The sequence below is a fragment of the Mangifera indica genome, chromosome 6 (genome assembly GCF_011075055.1).
Source record: "Mangifera indica cultivar Alphonso chromosome 6, CATAS_Mindica_2.1, whole genome shotgun sequence".
Lineage (NCBI taxonomy): Eukaryota > Viridiplantae > Streptophyta > Magnoliopsida > Sapindales > Anacardiaceae > Mangifera > Mangifera indica.
This window is the reverse complement of record NC_058142.1, coordinates 2642041-2662283: the sequence shown is the minus strand read 5'-3', so window position 1 is coordinate 2662283 and position 20243 is coordinate 2642041. Positions and strand designations below refer to the sequence as shown.

Below are 20243 nucleotides of genomic sequence, written 5' to 3'. Positions count from 1 at the left end.
AGTTGTTCAACTTTCTGTAAAGTTTGAAACCAATGGTTATAATGTGATGGTTGACTTTATTTTTATCTTGAATTTTTATGTTAACTAAAAGGTTTTACACGTTCGTTTTTACCTTGATTACTGTCTAGAATTAAACCAAAAAAAAAAAAAAAGAGCCTCACCCTTGTTACCTTCGAATAAATTTGATAGTTTGTATTATCATATTATGTTCGTATTATATTAATTTAGATTTTATATTAGATATTTTTAATTTTAATTTGATTCAAATTAAAATCGTATTAAAAAATTTTAACCCTACTCTAATATTTTAATGTTTGAATTGTTCCGATATAACTCAAATTGACCTAAAATAAAATTATTTATTATTTTTACTCTTTTAAATATTTTTAGTGTGTTAATTTCATCATAAAGTTATGCCAACCTAATATTTAATGAAACATATAATATAACATTTTGTTTCATTTATAAACGGTTTAAAAATTACATATCAAGATATTTAAAACACGTCAATAATCTTACCTTAAAATACATTCTCACTACTACTGAATAATGAAATAAAATACTTAAATAAAAATCAACAATAATAAAAGTAATTACAATTTTATAAAGATATAACTATATGCAATTTGTAAGGATTTCATTTGTTGTTGATATTATACTTCAACATTTCTATAGTTAATCTCTAATAAATTCAACTAAAATAATGTATTTCTAAATGTTCAAATAAGTTTAGATTAATTCGAGGTTTTTTTGTGTTAACTCTGATATTATTTAATTCAATTTTAAATTATGTCAGGGTGATTTAAAATATATTTTGTATCAAAAAATTCAATCTTAATCTTATTTTTTTGTATTATATCATATTAGATTAATAAATTATATTAAAAATTAACCGTTGTACCTTCAACTCTTGATCTCAAATAACCCAAACTTAAAAAAAAAAGAAAAGGGTTAAGAATACAAAAGAAAGTTGATAAAGTTAAAAGTCATAAAAATTTCAAATAATCCAAATTGGGAAAATAAATTAAATATGACGTAATAAAAAAGTCTTATCCAAATGTGGAAACAACACGACAAAGTCAAAAACCCTAATCCATACGTTAAAGTTGATAATGACCGCGAGAAAGCTTCTCCCCTAAGTTTTCCGTTGCGTGGCTCGTTTGAGAACCTAAAGATGGCGCCGCCTTCTATATTATTCAAAGCCAAATATTCTCTGCCAAAACTTTCTGGATAATATGAAATATGATATTTTATACAAAAAAAATATAAATATAAATTATTTTTAATAATATATTAAAATTAAATTATTAATTTATTTGATTTAATAATTATAAGATAATCATTGAATTTAAAATTTATACTATTTAATATAATTAATTTGAATTTGAATAAGATTTTTTGTACCCAAAAATAAATATATATTTTCTGCAAAGGTTTTTTTTTTTTTTAAATGTATTTACCAAGTATTGTAGCTTGTCTTTTATACTGAAAGCCATATGCATGCCAAGAAAGAATGACTCGTGAATATTTGTCTCATTCTGCAACAATTACTAGAAATATAAAATCTTCCGTCGGTTTTCCACATCAAGAAGATTGATTATGTTGATTGAACAATTACCATATTATTATAGTTTTTTAAAAAAAAAGAAAAAGAATTACTTCAAAATATGTTTCTTTCAGATTGTCAACCCTTATGCCGAGCCTATAATAATCAAAATCAACATAGGAAGGAATCTCTTGTTTCATATTTAGATAACACCAAAATTTACATTAAGAAAGAACCTTAAAACAATCATTGGGTTCTAGATAACTCAGCTCAAATATCATATCATATCAATAATCACCAAAAAAATATCAAATTTTGTATTTACACTCCTAAGGTGTGTTTGATTTGTATAATTTTTTATTATTAAAATTAGATGATTATCTTGAAAATTGATTACCTAAAGAATTACTCGGTATAAATAAAAATTGATAGATATAATATAAATAATTATTGTATTTAGTAATATTATTATATTATTTTATTTAAATACTCTTTTGTATAATTATTATAAAATATATTTCATATTATTTATTTTATTAATTGAAAATGAGGGTGATTTTATCTTTAAAAATAATAATAAGTAAAGATATAATAGTAACAAAATTAAGATTAATCTTGAAATATCTAAGATAAAATTGATAATATATTATATTAAGATTACTGGCATATTTTATTAGTGATATTCTTAAAGAATTTAAATATAATTTTTTAAAATTTAAAAGGTTAAAAATAATAACAACAATGGTAGCTTGGCAAGAGAAGTCTACGTTAAGAAATGAATTAAAATCCATACACAAGTTTGGTGTAATAGATCCGATGTTATTTTCATATTTGTTGGTTCCATGGGTATTCGTATATTATACAAGTAGGAAAATTTTTAACTTTTCCTTATCTTTAAGGACACTCTAGGTTGACACTGGAGCTAATGCCCAAAGCCAAACTTAATTCTCTTTCTGAAGAGGTGAAACGTCGTAAACTAGAACCAGGTTTGCCCCATCTCCACTCTTCCTGCTGAGTCTACTTGTATATATATTTCATTCAATTTATCCTTCTGTTATTTATCTTTTACTTTCCTAAACAAGTTTTAATTGCTGATGTACATACGAACGTATATACATTAGCATAACCAAACTTGAAGTACAAGCAACTATTTTCTCTTCCTCTTATATCCCACTTCTCTCTCTTTGTATTTTCATTCAGATACTGTAACTTGGAGCAGAATTTTCTACAAGGGAAGGAAGAAAAAGTGTTGCAGGAAATAATTTTGAGGAACATCAAGAATATTAAGTGGGTAATCAACCAAACACGTGCTTTAGTTTAAGAGACAAGTTTGCAAGCTAGCTAGCTTAGCTGTACTCGTTTTCTTTTTCTCTGTTGTTAATTGTTATAATTATTAGATATACAATTTTATTCCTGAATCTTGCTAGATTCTTTGTGTTTTGACGAAGTGGAGGAAACAAGAGGGAAAACAGCTTCTTCTGATGGGCATAAAAAGAAGAAAGCAAGAGAAATCATGACGTGGTGCAATGAGTCAGAAGAAGAAGAAAGATCAGCTATTCAGATTGCTAATACACCAGAAGAAATTCGTACCATAACTTGCCCTTCTTGTGGCCACACCATACAATATCAAGATCAGGTTTTATATGCTAATCATTATTAATTTTTAATTAATTATCATTAAACTTGTTCTTCATAAAATTTATACAAGGAGTATAATATTATAGGCGGCGATTCATGATTTGCCGGGGCTACCAGCTGGGGTGAAATTTGATCCAACTGATAATGAGATTCTTGACCATTTAGAGGCCAAAGTACTGTCTGACTCTCGCAAAATTCATCCTCTTATCGATGAATTTATACCAACGCTAGAGGGTCAAAATGGAATTTGCTATACTCATCCAGAGCGGCTACCAGGTAAGTCTTTTACTGTTATATATCTTGATTTATGCTTTTAGCTTAATTATGATTTGTCTTTGACAAAGTTCAGAAATGAAAACCTAAGGGACATGATTGAAATAGATCTTGGGTTGTTGCTTTCTCTTCTGTAATTGCATGTATAGGCTTTCTCCATTGCTAATCAATTAAGCAAATTATTATGACTAATAACTCTTCATGTTTAGCATAGAGAAGAAAGTTAACCAAAGATTCTTATTTTCATATTTAATGGTCTAATAATAAGCCAGAAATTGATCATATTAATCAGTTTTATTTTAAATTATCTTCATGTCTTTAGCGTAATCAACTGAAATTAAAAGCTCTTTGAACTGTTTTTACACTTTACCAAATGCGTTAATCCGTTTCTTCCAAATTTTTCTATACATTAAATTAGACACAGAAGCTAGAATAATTTCACTGTTCGTACATGTGAGCAAAAAAATAAAGGGCAAGCCATGTTAACATAGAGAAGTTTTCTAGCCAATGACATCCCAAGAAAAATCTTAGAAGATATACAAATATTACTTTCTTCGGAGCTTATATCTCTAATTCAAAATTACACCCTCGCACATTAAGACAATTAGTTTCAATGGACCAAGTAACAAATTGAGAAACAAGGTAATAAGTGTAATATTATTTCAAATTTGTTATATGAGTTCAAATATTAGGAAAATTGATAGAATATTAGAAATTTTAGAAAGAAATCTTAGATTTAAGTCTCTGTTATATTTGTGAAATCTTTACTTATATGATACAGTGGATACCACTTTAATGGGCAATGTAATTGCATTTTTTGGCAATAAATTTGATTAGTGTTGTCATCTAAATCTGTTGGATGATATAAGGAGCAAGTTTCTTGTCTTTACATCCTTCACATTTTTTTCCAGTGAAGCCATATGCTCTTGCACAGAGAAAAAGTGTTGCACATGCATCTTTGTTTTATGTAGTGGTTTTCTACATTTATATCTGAATCGGTTTCATATTTTATTGGGAAACTGTACTTTTGCTTAAAGGCTCTGAAAATAAAGCTCACTTTCTATGTAAATTTGATGACAAAGGAGTAAGCAAAGATGGCCAAATCCGTCACTTCTTTCATCGACCATCAAAGGCATACACCACTGGAACAAGAAAACGAAGGAAAGTACACTCCGATGAAGATGGAAGCGAGACAAGGTGGCATAAAACAGGCAAAACTAGGGCAGTTTTTTCTGGTGGAAAAGTGAAGGGGTATAAAAAGATTTTAGTTCTCTACACCAACTTTGGTAGGCAAAGAAAGCCTGAAAAGACAAACTGGGTGATGCACCAATACCATCTTGGCAACAATGAAGAAGAGAAAGATGGAGAGTTGGTGGTTTCAAAAGTTTTCTACCAAACTCAACCTAGACAATGTGGTTCAAGCGTTAAGGACCCAGTTGAGATGAAAGTAAAAGAACGAAGTGGGCATACTGCTGTACCTAAGAGTTCAAATCTCATTGAATATTACAACCCGCCAACTTATATTTCATATGATCATCAAGGGAGCTGCCACAATAGAGAAAGCCTACCTCAGCTAATCCCCAACTTGGTAGTTCAAGGTGATGGGTCTTCATTTATTCGATTGGCCGCCGATCCAAGCAAAGGAAATCTTGAAAGGAAATAGGGAGAATTTGGTAGGTAGAAATGACAAGGACTCGTTTGGTTGTTTCTATTTGGTTGGTGACAGTGAAAATGAGATGAAGGATCAGCATCAAACACTGATCAATGCCTACTTTTGTTAATTTTAGTATAGGTATATCATATAAGAGCAATGCTTTGCGTAACCATCTTTGAGTATACAAATGAATATCATATGATTGAGTGTTATTTTATCTTTAATTTAAAATCACTCAATCACTAGATAATACATATCAAATATATATTTATTTATATAGTTAAAATAGATATGTATAGTTTTATTAATATTGTAAAGCTAGTTATTCTGTTATTGGCAAATGAAAGTGTTGTTGATTTCATGTAAGAGGTGTACAGCGATTATTAATTTTGTTTTTAAGTAATTAATAGGAAGACTTACAGAGACTGTATTTTGTATTGTGTTTTGATGATACGTTATTCTTTGAGAAACTTATGATTGGAAAGAGATGCGTAACCTACCATTTTTCATTAGCTAAGGAATGAGAAACTTATGATTGGAAAGAGATGCGCACGCTACCATCTTTTATTAGCTAGGAATAATACAGTTTGGATTTCACGGGAGATATCAAGAAATATAATTAGTTAGTATGATATAATTTTACTGTTGGACATGCGTAGGGTGATTGCCAAAAAAAGTTACGAAAAACTAAAGCAAGCTGCATGCCCATTCACTCATTGCAATTTGCATGCTTCTATTAAAATATAGCACTGAAACAATAATATTTTAAATTGGGCAAAACTTGTCATGCAAGTATGGAATTTGTTGGGGTCAAACACTGTTTGAAGCAGTCCTGGAGACCTATTGAACAAGTTTCCTTCACTTTTTCTTTCCCTTCTTGACTAATTTTCTGATGTTCACATGAGCAGCAGGTCTATAAAAGTGAACCTTTACCTTATATTTTTTCAGACGATTAAATTACAGTTGTTCTATGATTTGGAAATCTAAATGAAGTTTAAGAAATCATGAAAGGAACAACGATAAGATAATTGATTTAGGGTTAACAGAAGCTGGCTTCCATGGTTGCGTTGTAAAACTTAACGAAGTCTTTTTTTTTTTTTTTTTTTTTTTGGGTAAGTAACTAAACGAAGTTCACTTCGGTATTCATGCTTTAAATGGGAAACGAGGGAAACGAAGAGAGAAGTCAAACAAGAACCTTCAAATGGCCCCGGATTTGTTTGAAAGCAAAATAGATAGAAGAGTCTTCTGGCTCTACAATATTCTAAACTTCAAGCAGTATTTGGTTTTATATAACAGTTCTTTACTTGCTTTCAGATTTCAGTTAATCAAATGAAAACTAGATGATTGTTATGTGGTTTAAGTTTACCATCTATTACAGGACAGATGTTTGATAATGCGCCTGCTATCCCTGTGACATGCTTTGTCATTAAAAACATGTAGATACCTCACGTAAAGAGTGTGCAATGACTCACGTTGTTTAGACGCATGTTATCGCCGAATGCAAACGTATGGATTCCAACACTACACACTGTTGGAAAGGACAGATGTTTTTAAGGTAAAAAGAGATTTGAGTTATTCGATTATAGTTATACATTCATCGTCAAATAAGGCATTTAAGTTGTTATAACAGAATATGAAACGATTATATTGTTTTGATGATATATTAAATGTAAAGTAATTTTATTGTTTACACATTAAATGCAAAATGAATACGCTAATCAAACAACATACATTACATTAAATGTGAAATGATAGCTTTACACACAACCATCTTCAACATGTACTAATCTTGATTATACATGCATCTCCTTAATAAGATGAATATGCAGACTTAGCAATTACTCAAAGCACCATGTGACCCTCCACCGTGATTACACTCTCCCAACTTGCCATGAAAATTAAGAGAGACGCAATGACAAGGGGGACTTCAGTTTTGGATTCAACCTTAAAACAAAATTCAAGAAATCATTCTCTGGACTCTCTCTAGAAAATCTATTAGACTTATTTTAACAACTGAAAAAACATTACACTTTTCATTTCCAGAGTATATGGAACACAATCTCTAAATTCTCAAAAGTTAAAAAGCGAAACATCCCAGATGGCAAATCAAACTTTACTTATGTTGCGGAGTACAACTATTTCCGACTCTAAACATGACATCAATTATTCTGCTCATTCATTCCGGGGACTACGGGGGTTCTTTATTAACAAAACCAAAGGAGATAAACTTCTCATACTTCAAAGTGCAATTTCCCATCTAATCCGTGCCCCCGACTTTAATAGGAACAACATATGTGGCGGCTAGGCCTTGACAAGAATGCTCACACCGTAAAATACACACACCACCATTGGATAAGACACACATCACACCCTAAAAGTTCTTTTTCTGTCGAGCAGCGACCACGGCAACACATGGTTACACTGAAATGATTTTTAGAGCTCCTATTCACATTAACTCATCTATGATCTACATTTCTGGCAAATTATATTCAACCATCCTATACATAAAAGATTGTTACGACTTCTGAAGAACACATTTCTCATAAAGAGCAAGGATCTCCCTCTTATTGGGATTCCTCAACTGAAGTAGCTCAGCACCAAAATTATGTTTGGTGAGTTCTTGCTTAAGTTTCTGCATTGTAAACTTGGTGTAATCATCATGGTTCAATTGTTGACTCAGGTTGTCCTCGTCACCTTTGAACACTGAACCGCCATCTTCTGCCTGTGTGTACTTAAGTGGGCTAGTTGTGCTCCTGGACCTCTTATTTGCTCTAACAACTTTGTCATCTGTTTCCATATCTTGGACAGATCCAACTCCCGCTTCACAGTCTTCTGCTCTTAAGCGTTTGCCGTGTGAAACAGCTCTGAGCTTACTATCCAATGCTGTTTCATTCAGTCGAGCTTTAGTCAGTTCTTGCTGAAGTTCATCAATTTTAGCTTGTGCAGACTGTACTTCAAGAGACAGCCTTTCTGCCATAGCATTGGAAGCAGTACGGGCTTTACGTTCAGATTCCAGAAGATCTTCAAGTGTTTTGACTGTACTGGCTCTCTGCTCATTGTTTGAGTCCAGCAGTGACTCTATCTCCTTCTCTCTTTCTTCAACCCTTGCCTCCAGTAGTGCCACTTTGGAGAGGGCCTCCAACTCTGATTCACGTATTCTATTTATTTCATTAGTCAAGTCAGTTTTCTGTCTCTCCACACTTTCAATCTGCCTCTGAACCCTCTCTATTACAGCCAATCTTTCCATTGCCAACTTTTCAAAGTCATTTTTGGCCTTTCTAGCAGCAGCTGCTTCAGCTCGTTCCTTTTCAGCCAATTCATTAGCCTTCTTAGCTTCCTTTTCAGCAAATTTACACCTTTCTTGGACATCTTCAAACCTTTCAAACTCAGATTTATACTTCTCCTCCAGATGCATCTTCTCCTGTTCCATCATCCTTGCTTCCCTCTCAAATGATAGGGCCTTGGAATTTACAGCTTCTAACTTCTCACTTAACTCTTTGACCTCAAGCTTCAATGATGATATTTCCACTTCATAACTCCTCATTTTTGACTCGGCAGCCTGAAAAGGACTTGTCACAGTTAAACACCACCACCAAGACATCCACATATCAAAATATGATAAAATCCTACAGATAAATACACAAACACATCCATGGGTGCATTTACACATGCATGTCATAGAAAAGAGCCACTGAACAACCATAATGTTATTACATATCAGTGACAGACACTATATTGATACTGCATGACATAGCTGGAAGACATCTATATTTTCTTCAAATAGCTCCTGTACTCAGAGCAAGCATCCAGACTAAGAGTGAAGAAATGTACATGCATGTGTATGCAAAATGGCCTCACCTTCAACTCTAATCTTAAAGTTGTCAAGCACTGCTCAGCATACTCAATCTTGGCTGTTTTCCCCTTCATTTCCTCCTCCTGCATATTAATAAATAAAAAAGGTGACAATATTTTTCTTTTCTGCATAGTCAAGTATTATATTGATCAATTAAATTCCCCCCAAAAAAGAAAAAAAAGATAAACTATGTGATTTCACATTCTTGTCAGTAGTGTGTGTTAGACACAGACAAACTGTTAGGACCCATGTATATACCTGTAAGAAGGAGAAACAGATGGTAAAAGAACAGGGCAGAACAAATGTCATTCACACAAAAAATAGGGCAGGACCATAGGGAGATAATGATGAACATGGCATGAACTGAGAAGGGCTGACAGTTAGGTAGAGGAATAAAGGTTTGAGAAGAGAGACTGGGATTTTTAGAAGTGAATGGAAAGAGAGTGCTGGCCTCTTAACTGCCAAATATAGGATAGTTTTAATTAAGACTAGACCTAAACTGCCCTGGCTCACTCTTGAAAGCCAGTTTGGCTTGAATTCATTTTAGTTGAACTCAAAACAAAAGACTCAGCTTGTTTTTGAAATCGAACTGAATTCAAGTTAAAAGAAGTTCAACTCAGTTCGCGCTTGTCTCATGGCTCGATTTAAGTCATGTTAAGTAATTGTCAAAACACTATCGTTTTGCCTAATATTAGATAAAACAATGTTGTTTTGTCAATAAACCACATACTTGAGCCACGAATTCAAGTTATCAACTTGAGATGTGCTTTGAACTTCAAACTTAAGGACTGAGCCAAATTCAAGCTACCATTAACTTTGGCTCGACAAACTTGAGTTGTCCCATTTTTCATTCGAATCGAATTGTAGATACTGCTCATGTCAATACATATCACATTATTTCCTAATCCATTTCTATTTCTATCTGACTATTTTAGCTTTGGTAGGGAGTTGTTAAGTTGCAGGAGTGGCTGTGCAGAGAATTACTTCAGGTGAGGATTGTAGAGCTGCAGTTTAGTGAGTGCAGGTACCTATCACGCACACAGACACAGAGAGAGAGAGAGAGGAGCACCTTTTCAGCCAAACTTTTAGAGAATTCTTCCCTAAGAACATCTTCCCTCTGTTGCATTTCCTTGTTTGTGCGCTCTAGCACTATAGCTGCCTTCTCTAAAGCAGCTTTAGAATCTCTCACAGCAACACCATATTTCCTTTTCCACTCTTCAACCTCTTCTTGAGAAGACATAGCTTGTTCCCGAACAGCAGCCAGCCTTGCTTCAGCAGCAGTGCTCCTGGACTTGAGAACTTCAATTTCCGAAGAGGCCTGATCTTCCTTAGCTTTCTGCTTCGATAAGACTTGATCATAGTTTCTTTTCCAGTCTGAAATCTCAAGCCGCAGAGAATCCAGTGTCTTTGACAAGCTAGAACACTTCTCTTTCAATGAAATGTTTTCACCTTTCAGATTACTTATAAGGCTAGTGTAGTCATCAGCGAGCTTCTTCTTGTCATTGATAGCATCATCATAACGCTTTAGATATTCTGACTTGTACTTCTGACTATCTTCCAGTTGCTTGTTAAGCAACCTCAGCTTATCTTCAATTGAGCGGCATTTCAACACAAGAGAGCTTTTCTCTGATCCAATCTCATCAGTAAGCCTCTTGACAAGGTCAAGAATTGGACCTTCCAAACTGGGTGGTTACACATTTTAGAAATCATTAATAAGAATAATAAAACCCCCACCTGAAGAAGAAAAAGAAACAAGGAAGAAAATGTTGTTACAAACCTTTGCTGTAAGAACATAGCCAATTTTTGCCATTTTGCTGGGCCATGGCATGAAGCTTCATATTCACATAAAAGAGCATCAAGGACCTGCATGATGTAATCCCAATCATATCAAGTGACATATTTCTAATAAACATTTGAACACAAACGATGTAGGGAACTTACTGTACGGAATATGCTATATGAACTAGTACCACTCCATATGATAAAGCATGTCACTCCAGGTTAAGGACAATTAGGATAGATCAGGTTTCCTTTAGAAAAATAATATATAAACTAAGGCACAGAATGTAATAATACAGACACTCAAAATTTGCCTCTGCATTTTTTTTACTTCTATTTCTCTTTCTTTTTACTTAAAATAGGAAACAAAGAATTTATTAACAAAAATGTACATATAGGCTAACTAGATATCAGCCTCTGTGTACTCAATAGCATGCACAAAAAACAGAGGCATGTTATATGCTATGCGCAATGATTAACAAGACACCAAAATTTGATATCTTAGTATCTTTGGGGGTATAATGTTACTGAGACAGATCATATATCTTGAAGAAAATGAAGTTTAAAACTGTTTTGATTGGAAGTTCTTTTATAGAGAGAAAAACCAAGCAATGAAGACTTACTTTCACAACATTATCTATATTGGCATCAGAAGAATGGCAAGCTGCTCTCAGCCTCCTTTCCATGCTCTGTACAGCATTAGAACAACGAATATCTGCCTCCATTAATACATTCCTTTTGTAATCCTGCATCAATGGCCAATGCAAACTTATATCACTAGGTATAAAAAATGCACCTTATCGGTGCAAAAATAAATTACAAGAATTCAGTAAACTGAATCTATAAATGAAAGGTTAAACACTAAAAATTTTGCTAGATCATCAATTACTTTTTCTTGGTGTATAAACATAAAAAAAATATTGCATAATTTGATAAATCTTTGACCTGTAATTCTTCATGGTTAATTATCTAATAGAGATTTTAGGACAATAAATTCTCAAAGAGGATCAGCACAAGAAGTTTTAGAATTGCATCCCTTTACATATACAAAGAGATACAACAAATTAAGTTACATTTATATTTCCCCAATTTTGGGGAATTTATACAGGTCAGTGGCCACACAAATCCTTTTGACTAAGTAAATCTAAATATTTATCATTAGTTCAATCAGATTCATTAACCATTATATTTCATAATAGCATTGTACATAATTGTTACCTCAAATGCCTTCCGGAAAAATTTCTGGAGAAGGCCCTCATATTTCTTTTTAGCTGAACCAACTCCTACAGCACCAGCATTAAATAGTGCCAGTGATCTTTGAACAGCTTCTTCATGTGCTTCCCTTAAAGCAACCTATGAGCACTGAAATTAGAAAATGATAAAGATCATCAATGATTAGGATGGAGCATTACTTACTTCTTCAGGTGGCTTTGAACGGTCAAAAGTAGACATATAAAACTCTTTAGCAGAATCATATGCTTTACGACACTCAGCTTCTTCAACACTCTGCATAAATTATTGGGGAGATAAGAATAAAAGGAAATAGAAAAAAAAAATAAAACAATGATTCCGGTAAAAATCTCTGATATGAGGAAAGTAAGCTTTGGTATTTACTGAAAAAAAGAATTAGGCAACATGGCATGCCCAAAATTGGTCCCCAGTTAAATCTGCTATCACACTTAAAAGCGAATCTACGTTAGGAGTACAAGAGAATTTAAGGAATAATTCTAACCTGCCATGAGGAGGATATTGTTGGCACTGCACCATTATTCAGAGCATCTAGGTAAGATTCAGTGATACCCACAAGAACTGGACCTGTCATTACTGTAGCCCCAAGTTGCTTGGGCCTTGTTCTCTCAAAAACAAATTTTGTCAAAGCCTCAAGCCCAGCTCTAAATTCAGGTCTTAGTTTGTCCAACTGCATACAAAACTAAAGGCTTTCAGTCTAGAAAATAAAAAGTTATGATTACACAATAAAGGAAGACAGAGATAGGAAAGAAACAATAGTAAGATGCTAACCGATATCTGATCAAGTCGCTGGAGGTCATTTTCATTGTTCAATGGCCTCACAAGAGTGTAACATTCTCTATCTGGAAATAGAGCTCGAATCGAATCCCGGATCTGTTAATATATTATAGTTATACAATAAGCATCAACAAAAAAAGAAAAATGAAAAAGTTAACTTCAGTGCTTAATATGCCCCAGAATTCCCATCCAAGAATCCATGAAGTGTATATCTAAAACAAAAAGGAAGACAATCAAGAACATTTAAATCACCTTTTCAATTTAGTTATTAGAGTGCCCACAAAGACAGCCTTAAAAAGACAAAAGACCAGTAAAATTTATTTGTCATTGCAGAAGCAAACCTAGTACATATCTTACCTCATTTTTTGCAGCTATATCTTTTCCACTCCCTTGAACCGGTCGTAAAGCAATCTCTAAGTAGTCACGGGGAGTTATTTTCCTATTGTCCTCCACCAAATCTAAATAGAAGTCCTGAAAAGTAAAAAAGTTGAATAAGGCCAGAAATAAAACTATTCATCAGGGCATTTTCACGCAAGTAGCAAATTTGAAATCCCAAGCTCATATCTTCAAAATATTTAACAAAATATACATCAATGAATAACTGACTATACTTAAAGAATATTACCCTTAGAAGCCAAACAAAAATTGGGGAGAACTGCCCAAGTTCAGAAGCTGACGTTCTTCCTCCAGAGGCTCTGACACGTATATGTTTTGTCATTTGAGTGACAAGAGAAAGACGATCAAGGGCAGCTTCATCAATTCCACCCATCTATATGTATGAAAAAAATTGATGAATAGGCTATTGTTGCGCAAATCCAGGGAAGAAAAAAGTATTCCAAAAAAGAGGAAAAACATAGAATTGTTACAGTCACACTAGCAGTGAAGTTAACAAGTGCATTGAATCACATAAGAAAATGAATCTATCTACAAGAATATAGAAATCAGCATATGTTGTTCCAACCTGGTTGTAAATGAACATGCTGGATAAAAGGACAGCTAAGGAAAATATTTGAGTACTATATGTCCCCTGTCAAAGAGTAAAAAACAAGATTTAAGATGATAGAAATTTTTAAAAAAAAAAAAGAAGTAACATGTGGAACAGCTATAAAATGGCACAAGACCAAATTATGCAGCCTCTCAACTATACATTACAAGCATTGAAGCACAAATCTGAAAAAATTACAATCATTCTCAACCAATTAAAAATTTTAAAAAATTCCTAGTAATTTATCATAATAAAAGAGAGTGATATCTGACCGTTTGATCATAAGCATCAATTCCTTCACTATCTAATAGTAAAAGATTGTACTCAGTTCCATCAAGAGCAGTCCTCTTCAAAGGTGCACTCCATAACCATAGGCCTTTCGTACATGGGCGGTGTGTTGATGCTACTTGAAATCCACTACTCCTCCCAAGAAGCTGCAATATGGTGAACTCTAATATAAAAGTCTATTCATGTAAGAAGATCATTTTATGGTGCCATACTATTGGTAAAAGAAGCAAACATGAATCAGGATGATAATAACCAGGAGCAGCTTCTAATATCATTTGAGTAAAATGTTCAGATACAAATGTAGGTATATATTGGAGCTCCATATGGCTTTCTTACTAAATGATGTTAGATACTCGAGGACAATGACATCACATTCATATGGATGCTTTCTAACAGACAAGCCTACACTGAGAAAGCATGAGAAGGCAAATTATGAGAACAAACTTGGAAGAGCCTCTAATAATCAACTTGAGCAATATGTTTTCAATTAACACTGATAAACATTTTATTTTATTTTTTGATATGAAACATTATTGTATTGATGTCTACAAAGAGATACAGGTGGACCAGATGTCCACTGTATGAGTTAGAACTTTACAGAAAACTCAAAAATCTTGTGTATATGAACACCAAAAGCGAGAAACTATAGTATCCCAAAAACCACAAAAACAATACACATCAACTTAGGCCCCCTATCCAGTTATGAAAAATGAAGAATGAAAAAGGGCCAAAGACCTATAGCAAAGGATTTCTTTAACAAGTGTTCTTGTGAGGACACAGGATAGAGCTATCTTCATTCAAATAAGCAAAACATATAAGACCTGCCCAGAAAAAAATTTCTCTATCAGAAACAATATTTCAACATAACTTCTCATATTTTTTATTGTATGATTTTGAATAGATTTCAGTGCACAACCACTCCATGAAAAAGCACAAGTGCTCCATGAAAAAGCCAAAACATTTAATTCAGTTTTAGAGAGTGATGCGTAACACCAAAATGAGAACCAACTACAACTACTGTTATCATGCTGCACACCGGGCATCAAAAGTTCTCCAATACTCAGTTTACATGTTACTGTTCTCCAATTTGATTTAGACAACTCTGTTTGAATAGAACCAATCTCATCATAATCTTTGATATACTTGCATGTCCATAAGAAGTTTAAGCCTTGAGCCTCAATTCCCCTTTGTTTGCATCAACCACATCTAGAAAATCACAAGCTAGAGACTGGAGTTGCTGACCTCACAGACCAAAGACAAAAAGCAAACACTATCCCACAAGTAAACTAGTAACTAACCAAAAGCGACAAAAGAAACGCCTTATAGTACTATAAAGCTTCTACCTCAGCAAAGTTATAGCTAAAATCAACACATTTCCAAAAACAAGAACCCTAGATTTCACAATTTAACATATAAATACACTGATAAAATCACAGGTTCACTTCAAATCAACCTAAGTGAACAGAAGTTCACCACATAATTATAATTGCGTTCTAAAGGCCATCCATAAAATGTGGCCAATATGACCACATTTTTAGCTTCCTAAAGCATCAAAATCACTTCAAAACCCTAATTGCACCACTATTAATCAAGCAAACCGCAAACCCTGGACTCCACAACTTCCGACAGAAACCACCAAAAATGGCACAATTTCACTAAATTAAACATAAGCAAAACAAGTTCACCTGATTCAAGATAAAACTCTTGCCCTGGCGAGCGCGACCGCAGACAGAAACTACACCGATTGGCTCCTTGACGAGCTGGAGCGCTGCGACTGCCTCAGGATCCATCCGGAACTTTCCCTTCTCATCGCAGTACACAAGTCGGATCGGCCTTGCCGGACCGGTAACTGGAGACGAAATGGACGGAGACTGTGAAGGTGACGGCGAGAAAATAGACTGCGGTGAGTTTTCGGAATCTCTTCCTCTTCCGAATAATCTCATCATCTTGTGATCTGTTTGCTTTTCTTTGTCCTCGTAATTTTATGTTTTCGATTTCTTCGTTCTCTTGCCTTTGCCTTCGCTTTCGCTTTTAGTTCAGAGAGTGACAAAGAGAGATGGTTTAAAATTGGAGAGGGAAAGTATGAAGTCAAGCGACAAGACTGGCTTTGGGCATATAAAATGGTGGCAAAGGGAGCAGTGAAATTACAATTCTGGACAAGAATTTTGCGGCAAAAGAGCCGATGGGTAGAGGGTATTTTAATCATTGTCTTGATGAGAGACTCGTCAGAGCGTGCGTTGTAATAAAGCAACTTCCCTCTTGGCCTTCATTTTTCTACCTCAGGACAGGCACTAAAAATGCAATTAAAAAACAAATAGTAAAACCCTTTACTTTTCGCAAAAGATAAAAGAGATGACATATTCTAGTCAATCAAGAATTAGTCATCTCAAATCTAAATTATATCAATGAAAAGAGTCACAAATATTCAACAGGCGGCCGGCTGGAGAGAAAGAGAGATGGTGAGAGAGCAACCATGAGAGATAATATCCGGAAAACAAAAAATATCTCTGTGATAGAATATTATTTTTTAAAATTTGGTATAAGATAAAATTATTCATTTTTAAGTTTTAAAAAGAAAAAAATAAAATTTTAAAACAAATAAATTTAATTTATTTTAATAGTTTACAGATAGATAAAAAGATTTTTCAGAATTAAATTAAAAACTTAAAAAAGCGACCATCTTTGGATGGGACTAAGTCTTTTTGGCCATAATTTTTATGCAAGCAAGCATGCATATATAATTTGTTTATTATTAAAGTGCATTGAGATTAGTCAACTTTAATTGAATTTATAAAGTCATTAGGTCCATTACAAGGAAAAGAAGAAAGATTAACGACAATTTGAACGGAAAAAAGAAAGAGGTTCTGAGAGAAAAATTTAATTTTTATTCAATGTTATTTAAAAATAAAAATTTAATTTTTTAATATATTTGATATAATGATTGTGCGACAGGTCTTAATAATTAACGGAACCTTTTTTTTTTCTCTTGCGAGCCAGAACCAAACTGGGAGATGTATTGGTTGGAAAGTTTGTGGCAAACGTTATCCAGTGTTCATTCGCCAATTATTTAACATCACATGATCCTTGTTTGATATTTGTAATGATGATATGCGAATTTTCATGGTTGGGGACCCTGCCTTCAAGCTGTCATCTTCTTTGCAGAAAGTAGAAATAACTTCTGAAAATTAGGAACTTTTTCCTTTATATATAAGTGTTTTATGTTTATACAGTGGTTGGAGATGTTTTATTATACATAAACATAAACAAGGGCATTATTCCATGGCAGAATTTGCTTAGATTATGAACTCTGAGAAGCGTAGTGGATATGATACTTGAAAATTGGTGTCCTTGTTCTCCTTGATGGTAGAAGATGAATTCGGTGGCAACGGTGGCACTAATTCATCCAGAGCTCCGATAGAGAGTACTTTTTTAATGGATTCAAGAACCTCTCTGTTGGAAGAAACCATTTCAGAAAGGGGGTTGGAATCAAAGTCTGAAAGGTATTCTGGAGACTCCGTTTGGAGAGTTACTTGGCCTTGTTTGCCATCTGCTTGTTCAATTTCCTGGGGACGCTGAAGAAGATTATAAGCTTGTAACTGATCGTATGGAGAGCCTTCCATAGGACCTTTCTTATTCATGATCTGATCTTGACCTTGTAAGCACCCAGAAACTGTGAATGGAGATATGCTGCAATTCCATCTATAATCTTCTTTTATATGTTGGGGAGTCTTGCTTTTCTGGCGAACTCGGCATAAAACCCAATCATCCAACTGAGCCAAGAAATAATTAGAAAGAGATACAAGTTAATCAACTCCTAGATGATCTATACAGAAGAGTAATAATATATAGCCACATGATATGCAGGCAGTTTTTGTTTGTTTATATTTCTCTGAAGAAGTCAATGGCATTATGAACTTACGCGCATTGATCCCCTTAGCCTTGGAGACTGAAAGGTATCATCAATAAGCCTGTACTCAAGCATCATCCAGCTGGTTTTGATGCCTTTTGGTGGCCGGCCTTGGTAAAATGCAAGAGCCTTTTTCACTCCAAGACACTTTACCCCAGTAGCCGACATGATCGGCTTATCAGTTCCGGAGGCTTTCCAGTAACCGGAAGCAGCTGCTCTGTTCGGCCGTGCTCCGTTCGGGTACTTCCGGTCTCTTGGGCTGAAGAAAAACCACTCACTATCCCCGAACCAGGCATTACCTGCCCAAGCATGCAGCATACAGAACAATCATTAACCAGAAGAACAATCACAAAGGAACAAGCATACCCATAAACCTAAGCATATAAATATGGTAAAAAAGGGGAGACCAGGAAGTTCCCATGGATTGAATTTGTAGACATCAACATCGGCTATGATAGAAACTACAGGATTTGGAGAAGATGAAAGCTTGTTCTTAAGATAATGGATGATGAGCTCCTGGTCTGTAGGATGAAATCTGAAACCTGGCGGGAGCATTGGAGAGTTCATCCTCATTGTTTCCATTAGCTATAACATGAAATCTTGATGGGGAAGGTGAGCTTAAAGTATGATCATTTTGCTAGCTTCGCATGTCAAGCTATTATCTGCCTTTAATATGCACCAGAATATATATGTATGAAAATGATTGCGAAGTATCATTATAAATAAAAAATTTCCAAGAGTTCAGCATAAAATAACAGTTTATCTACATGTAGTTTATTTCAAGATTAACAGGAGTTGAATGAGACATTTTACGTGACGGCTGAAGGATAAACCGACATTGACTAGACTGTTGCACGGATAAACCGAGCTTTGGACTTGACAATGGTTTTATCTTTTACGTATAGAACCAGTGCATAAATAGCCAAATAACTTATTCCCACCCAAGGTTTAGTATAAATTCAATTCATTTTTATTAATTTTCGAAAATTTAAATACTATTCCATTCGGTGGCTTTGATTGTTGTAATAAAAAATAAAGTCGTGGTTTAAATTAAAAAGGAAACAATTCTTCTCCTTTTTATTTGAATCGCAAATATAGGAGAGTTTCAAACTGTTTGCGAGGTGTGACGTGTTACTGTTCTACGCGTGGATTACGCATGCTAGACTTGAGACTCAATTTCAGGTGCAACCCGAACTTGTGTCCAACTTTTAACCCATATATTGACCGAACATTGACTAGACCGTTGACTCCGACAACTCACTCAAATTGATCCAGCCCATTTCTGGTTCACTGAATCGGCCGTTCATGTTTGAGTGCGATACACAAAGATCCACACATGCCATATGCAAGGCTAAGTCGTCTTTTAATTAAAACGGTGCGTTTTGAGAGTTTTAAACTTAAGACAAAGACGCAACATTTCATTCAATATAAAATACGCAGCGTTTTGATAAAAAGGGAATGGACTGCTGAGATTCTAGTACTGTAGCCGAGAATGTTTTCCTCCTCACTTGGTCTTCTACCTGTTCTGGTTTCATCTCGGCTCCAACTGAAGAAAAGCAGCAGTCAAACCTTCAGCATATCGTCTTCCTTATCATGAATTTGGGAAGGCATAAACGACAAGCTATTGTAGTTTATTCCAAGACGAGAAATTGCATGGTAATTGTTTAACTACAACTGGATAAGGAGACTAGCCTTGGATTCGCCAATATATGATGGAGGCTTCCAAAGAACCAACAGAATGACGCGTGTGCCATTTAAGATATGCTTTAAAGTGATGTGTGTGGGCAAGTAAACATGAACAGAAAAAGAATAATACTGCTCTATACATGCAGTAGCTTTCACCGAGTATGCCCATTTTGACACAATGGATATATACGTTTAATGGTCAGTTAAACCTCTTTTGACAGGAACCTATTATATGGATCTTCATCCGAAACCTGGACATATAATTGGCTAAGCAATCAAAAATAAAAATAGCCGAACTAGGAATCTACCACCATATTACTGTGTTCAAGCTGGAACGCAATGTAGATGTCGTCTATAAATGTTTCTTGGTATATATAGAAGGCACACATAGAGTTGGAGACATTAAAAACTGACAAATTGTAACAGAGGAAAGGTTAAAATTTCCTCTTATGACAGCTTTTGATATTAGTCCAAGCTTGTCCTTGTCTTCAACATTCGATAGGATATTATTCAGATTCAAAGCCCCGGCCCCTTAGCCTCACATATATATCATATACCTGTGCTTAAATGTTTTGCACTGCAATGGACAATTCTTTTTATCTCGGATCC

General features: G+C 34.2%; 3 protein-coding genes across 12 annotated transcripts; 1 reads left to right on the top strand and 2 right to left on the bottom strand.

Annotated features, from left to right (window-relative positions):
• The first annotated feature begins 2514 nt into the window (after positions 1-2514).
• LOC123218038 (NAC domain-containing protein 73) lies at positions 2515-5323 on the top strand. 10 transcript variants are annotated; one of them, XM_044639221.1, is made up of 5 exons: positions 2515-2532; positions 2747-2837; positions 2974-3182; positions 3271-3460; positions 4480-5323. In XM_044639221.1, exons 3-5 carry the CDS (start codon positions 3060-3062, stop codon positions 5118-5120), a joined length of 954 nt encoding a protein of 317 aa, XP_044495156.1. In that variant the 5' UTR covers positions 2515-2532; positions 2747-2837; positions 2974-3059; the 3' UTR covers positions 5121-5323. The 10 variants fall into 10 exon arrangements, with proteins under 10 accessions (XP_044495156.1, XP_044495152.1, XP_044495158.1 ...); XM_044639217.1 differs by having other exon boundaries at positions 2517-2532; positions 2747-2833; positions 2995-3182; XM_044639223.1 differs by having other exon boundaries at positions 2517-2532; positions 2747-2833.
• A 1887-nt stretch (positions 5324-7210) lies between these two features.
• LOC123218853 (guanylate-binding protein 3-like) lies at positions 7211-16140 on the bottom strand. The gene is made up of 14 exons (XM_044640506.1): positions 15727-16140; positions 14026-14187; positions 13730-13795; positions 13394-13537; positions 13126-13239; positions 12763-12864; positions 12476-12661; positions 12160-12249; positions 11962-12096; positions 11367-11489; positions 10742-10827; positions 10034-10646; positions 8970-9047; positions 7211-8670 (listed from the first exon to the last, which is right to left on the bottom strand). Exons 1-14 carry the CDS (start codon positions 15985-15987, stop codon positions 7627-7629), a joined length of 3204 nt encoding a protein of 1067 aa, XP_044496441.1. The 5' UTR covers positions 15988-16140; the 3' UTR covers positions 7211-7626.
• A 1120-nt stretch (positions 16141-17260) lies between these two features.
• Positions 17261-18530, bottom strand: LOC123218885 (NAC transcription factor 29-like). Its single transcript, XM_044640537.1, has 3 exons — positions 18356-18530; positions 17961-18247; positions 17261-17811 (listed from the first exon to the last, which is right to left on the bottom strand). The coding sequence occupies exons 1-3, from the start codon at positions 18528-18530 to the stop codon at positions 17335-17337; spliced, it is 939 nt and encodes a 312-aa protein (XP_044496472.1). The 3' UTR covers positions 17261-17334.
• Positions 18531-20243: the final 1713 nt, after the last annotated feature.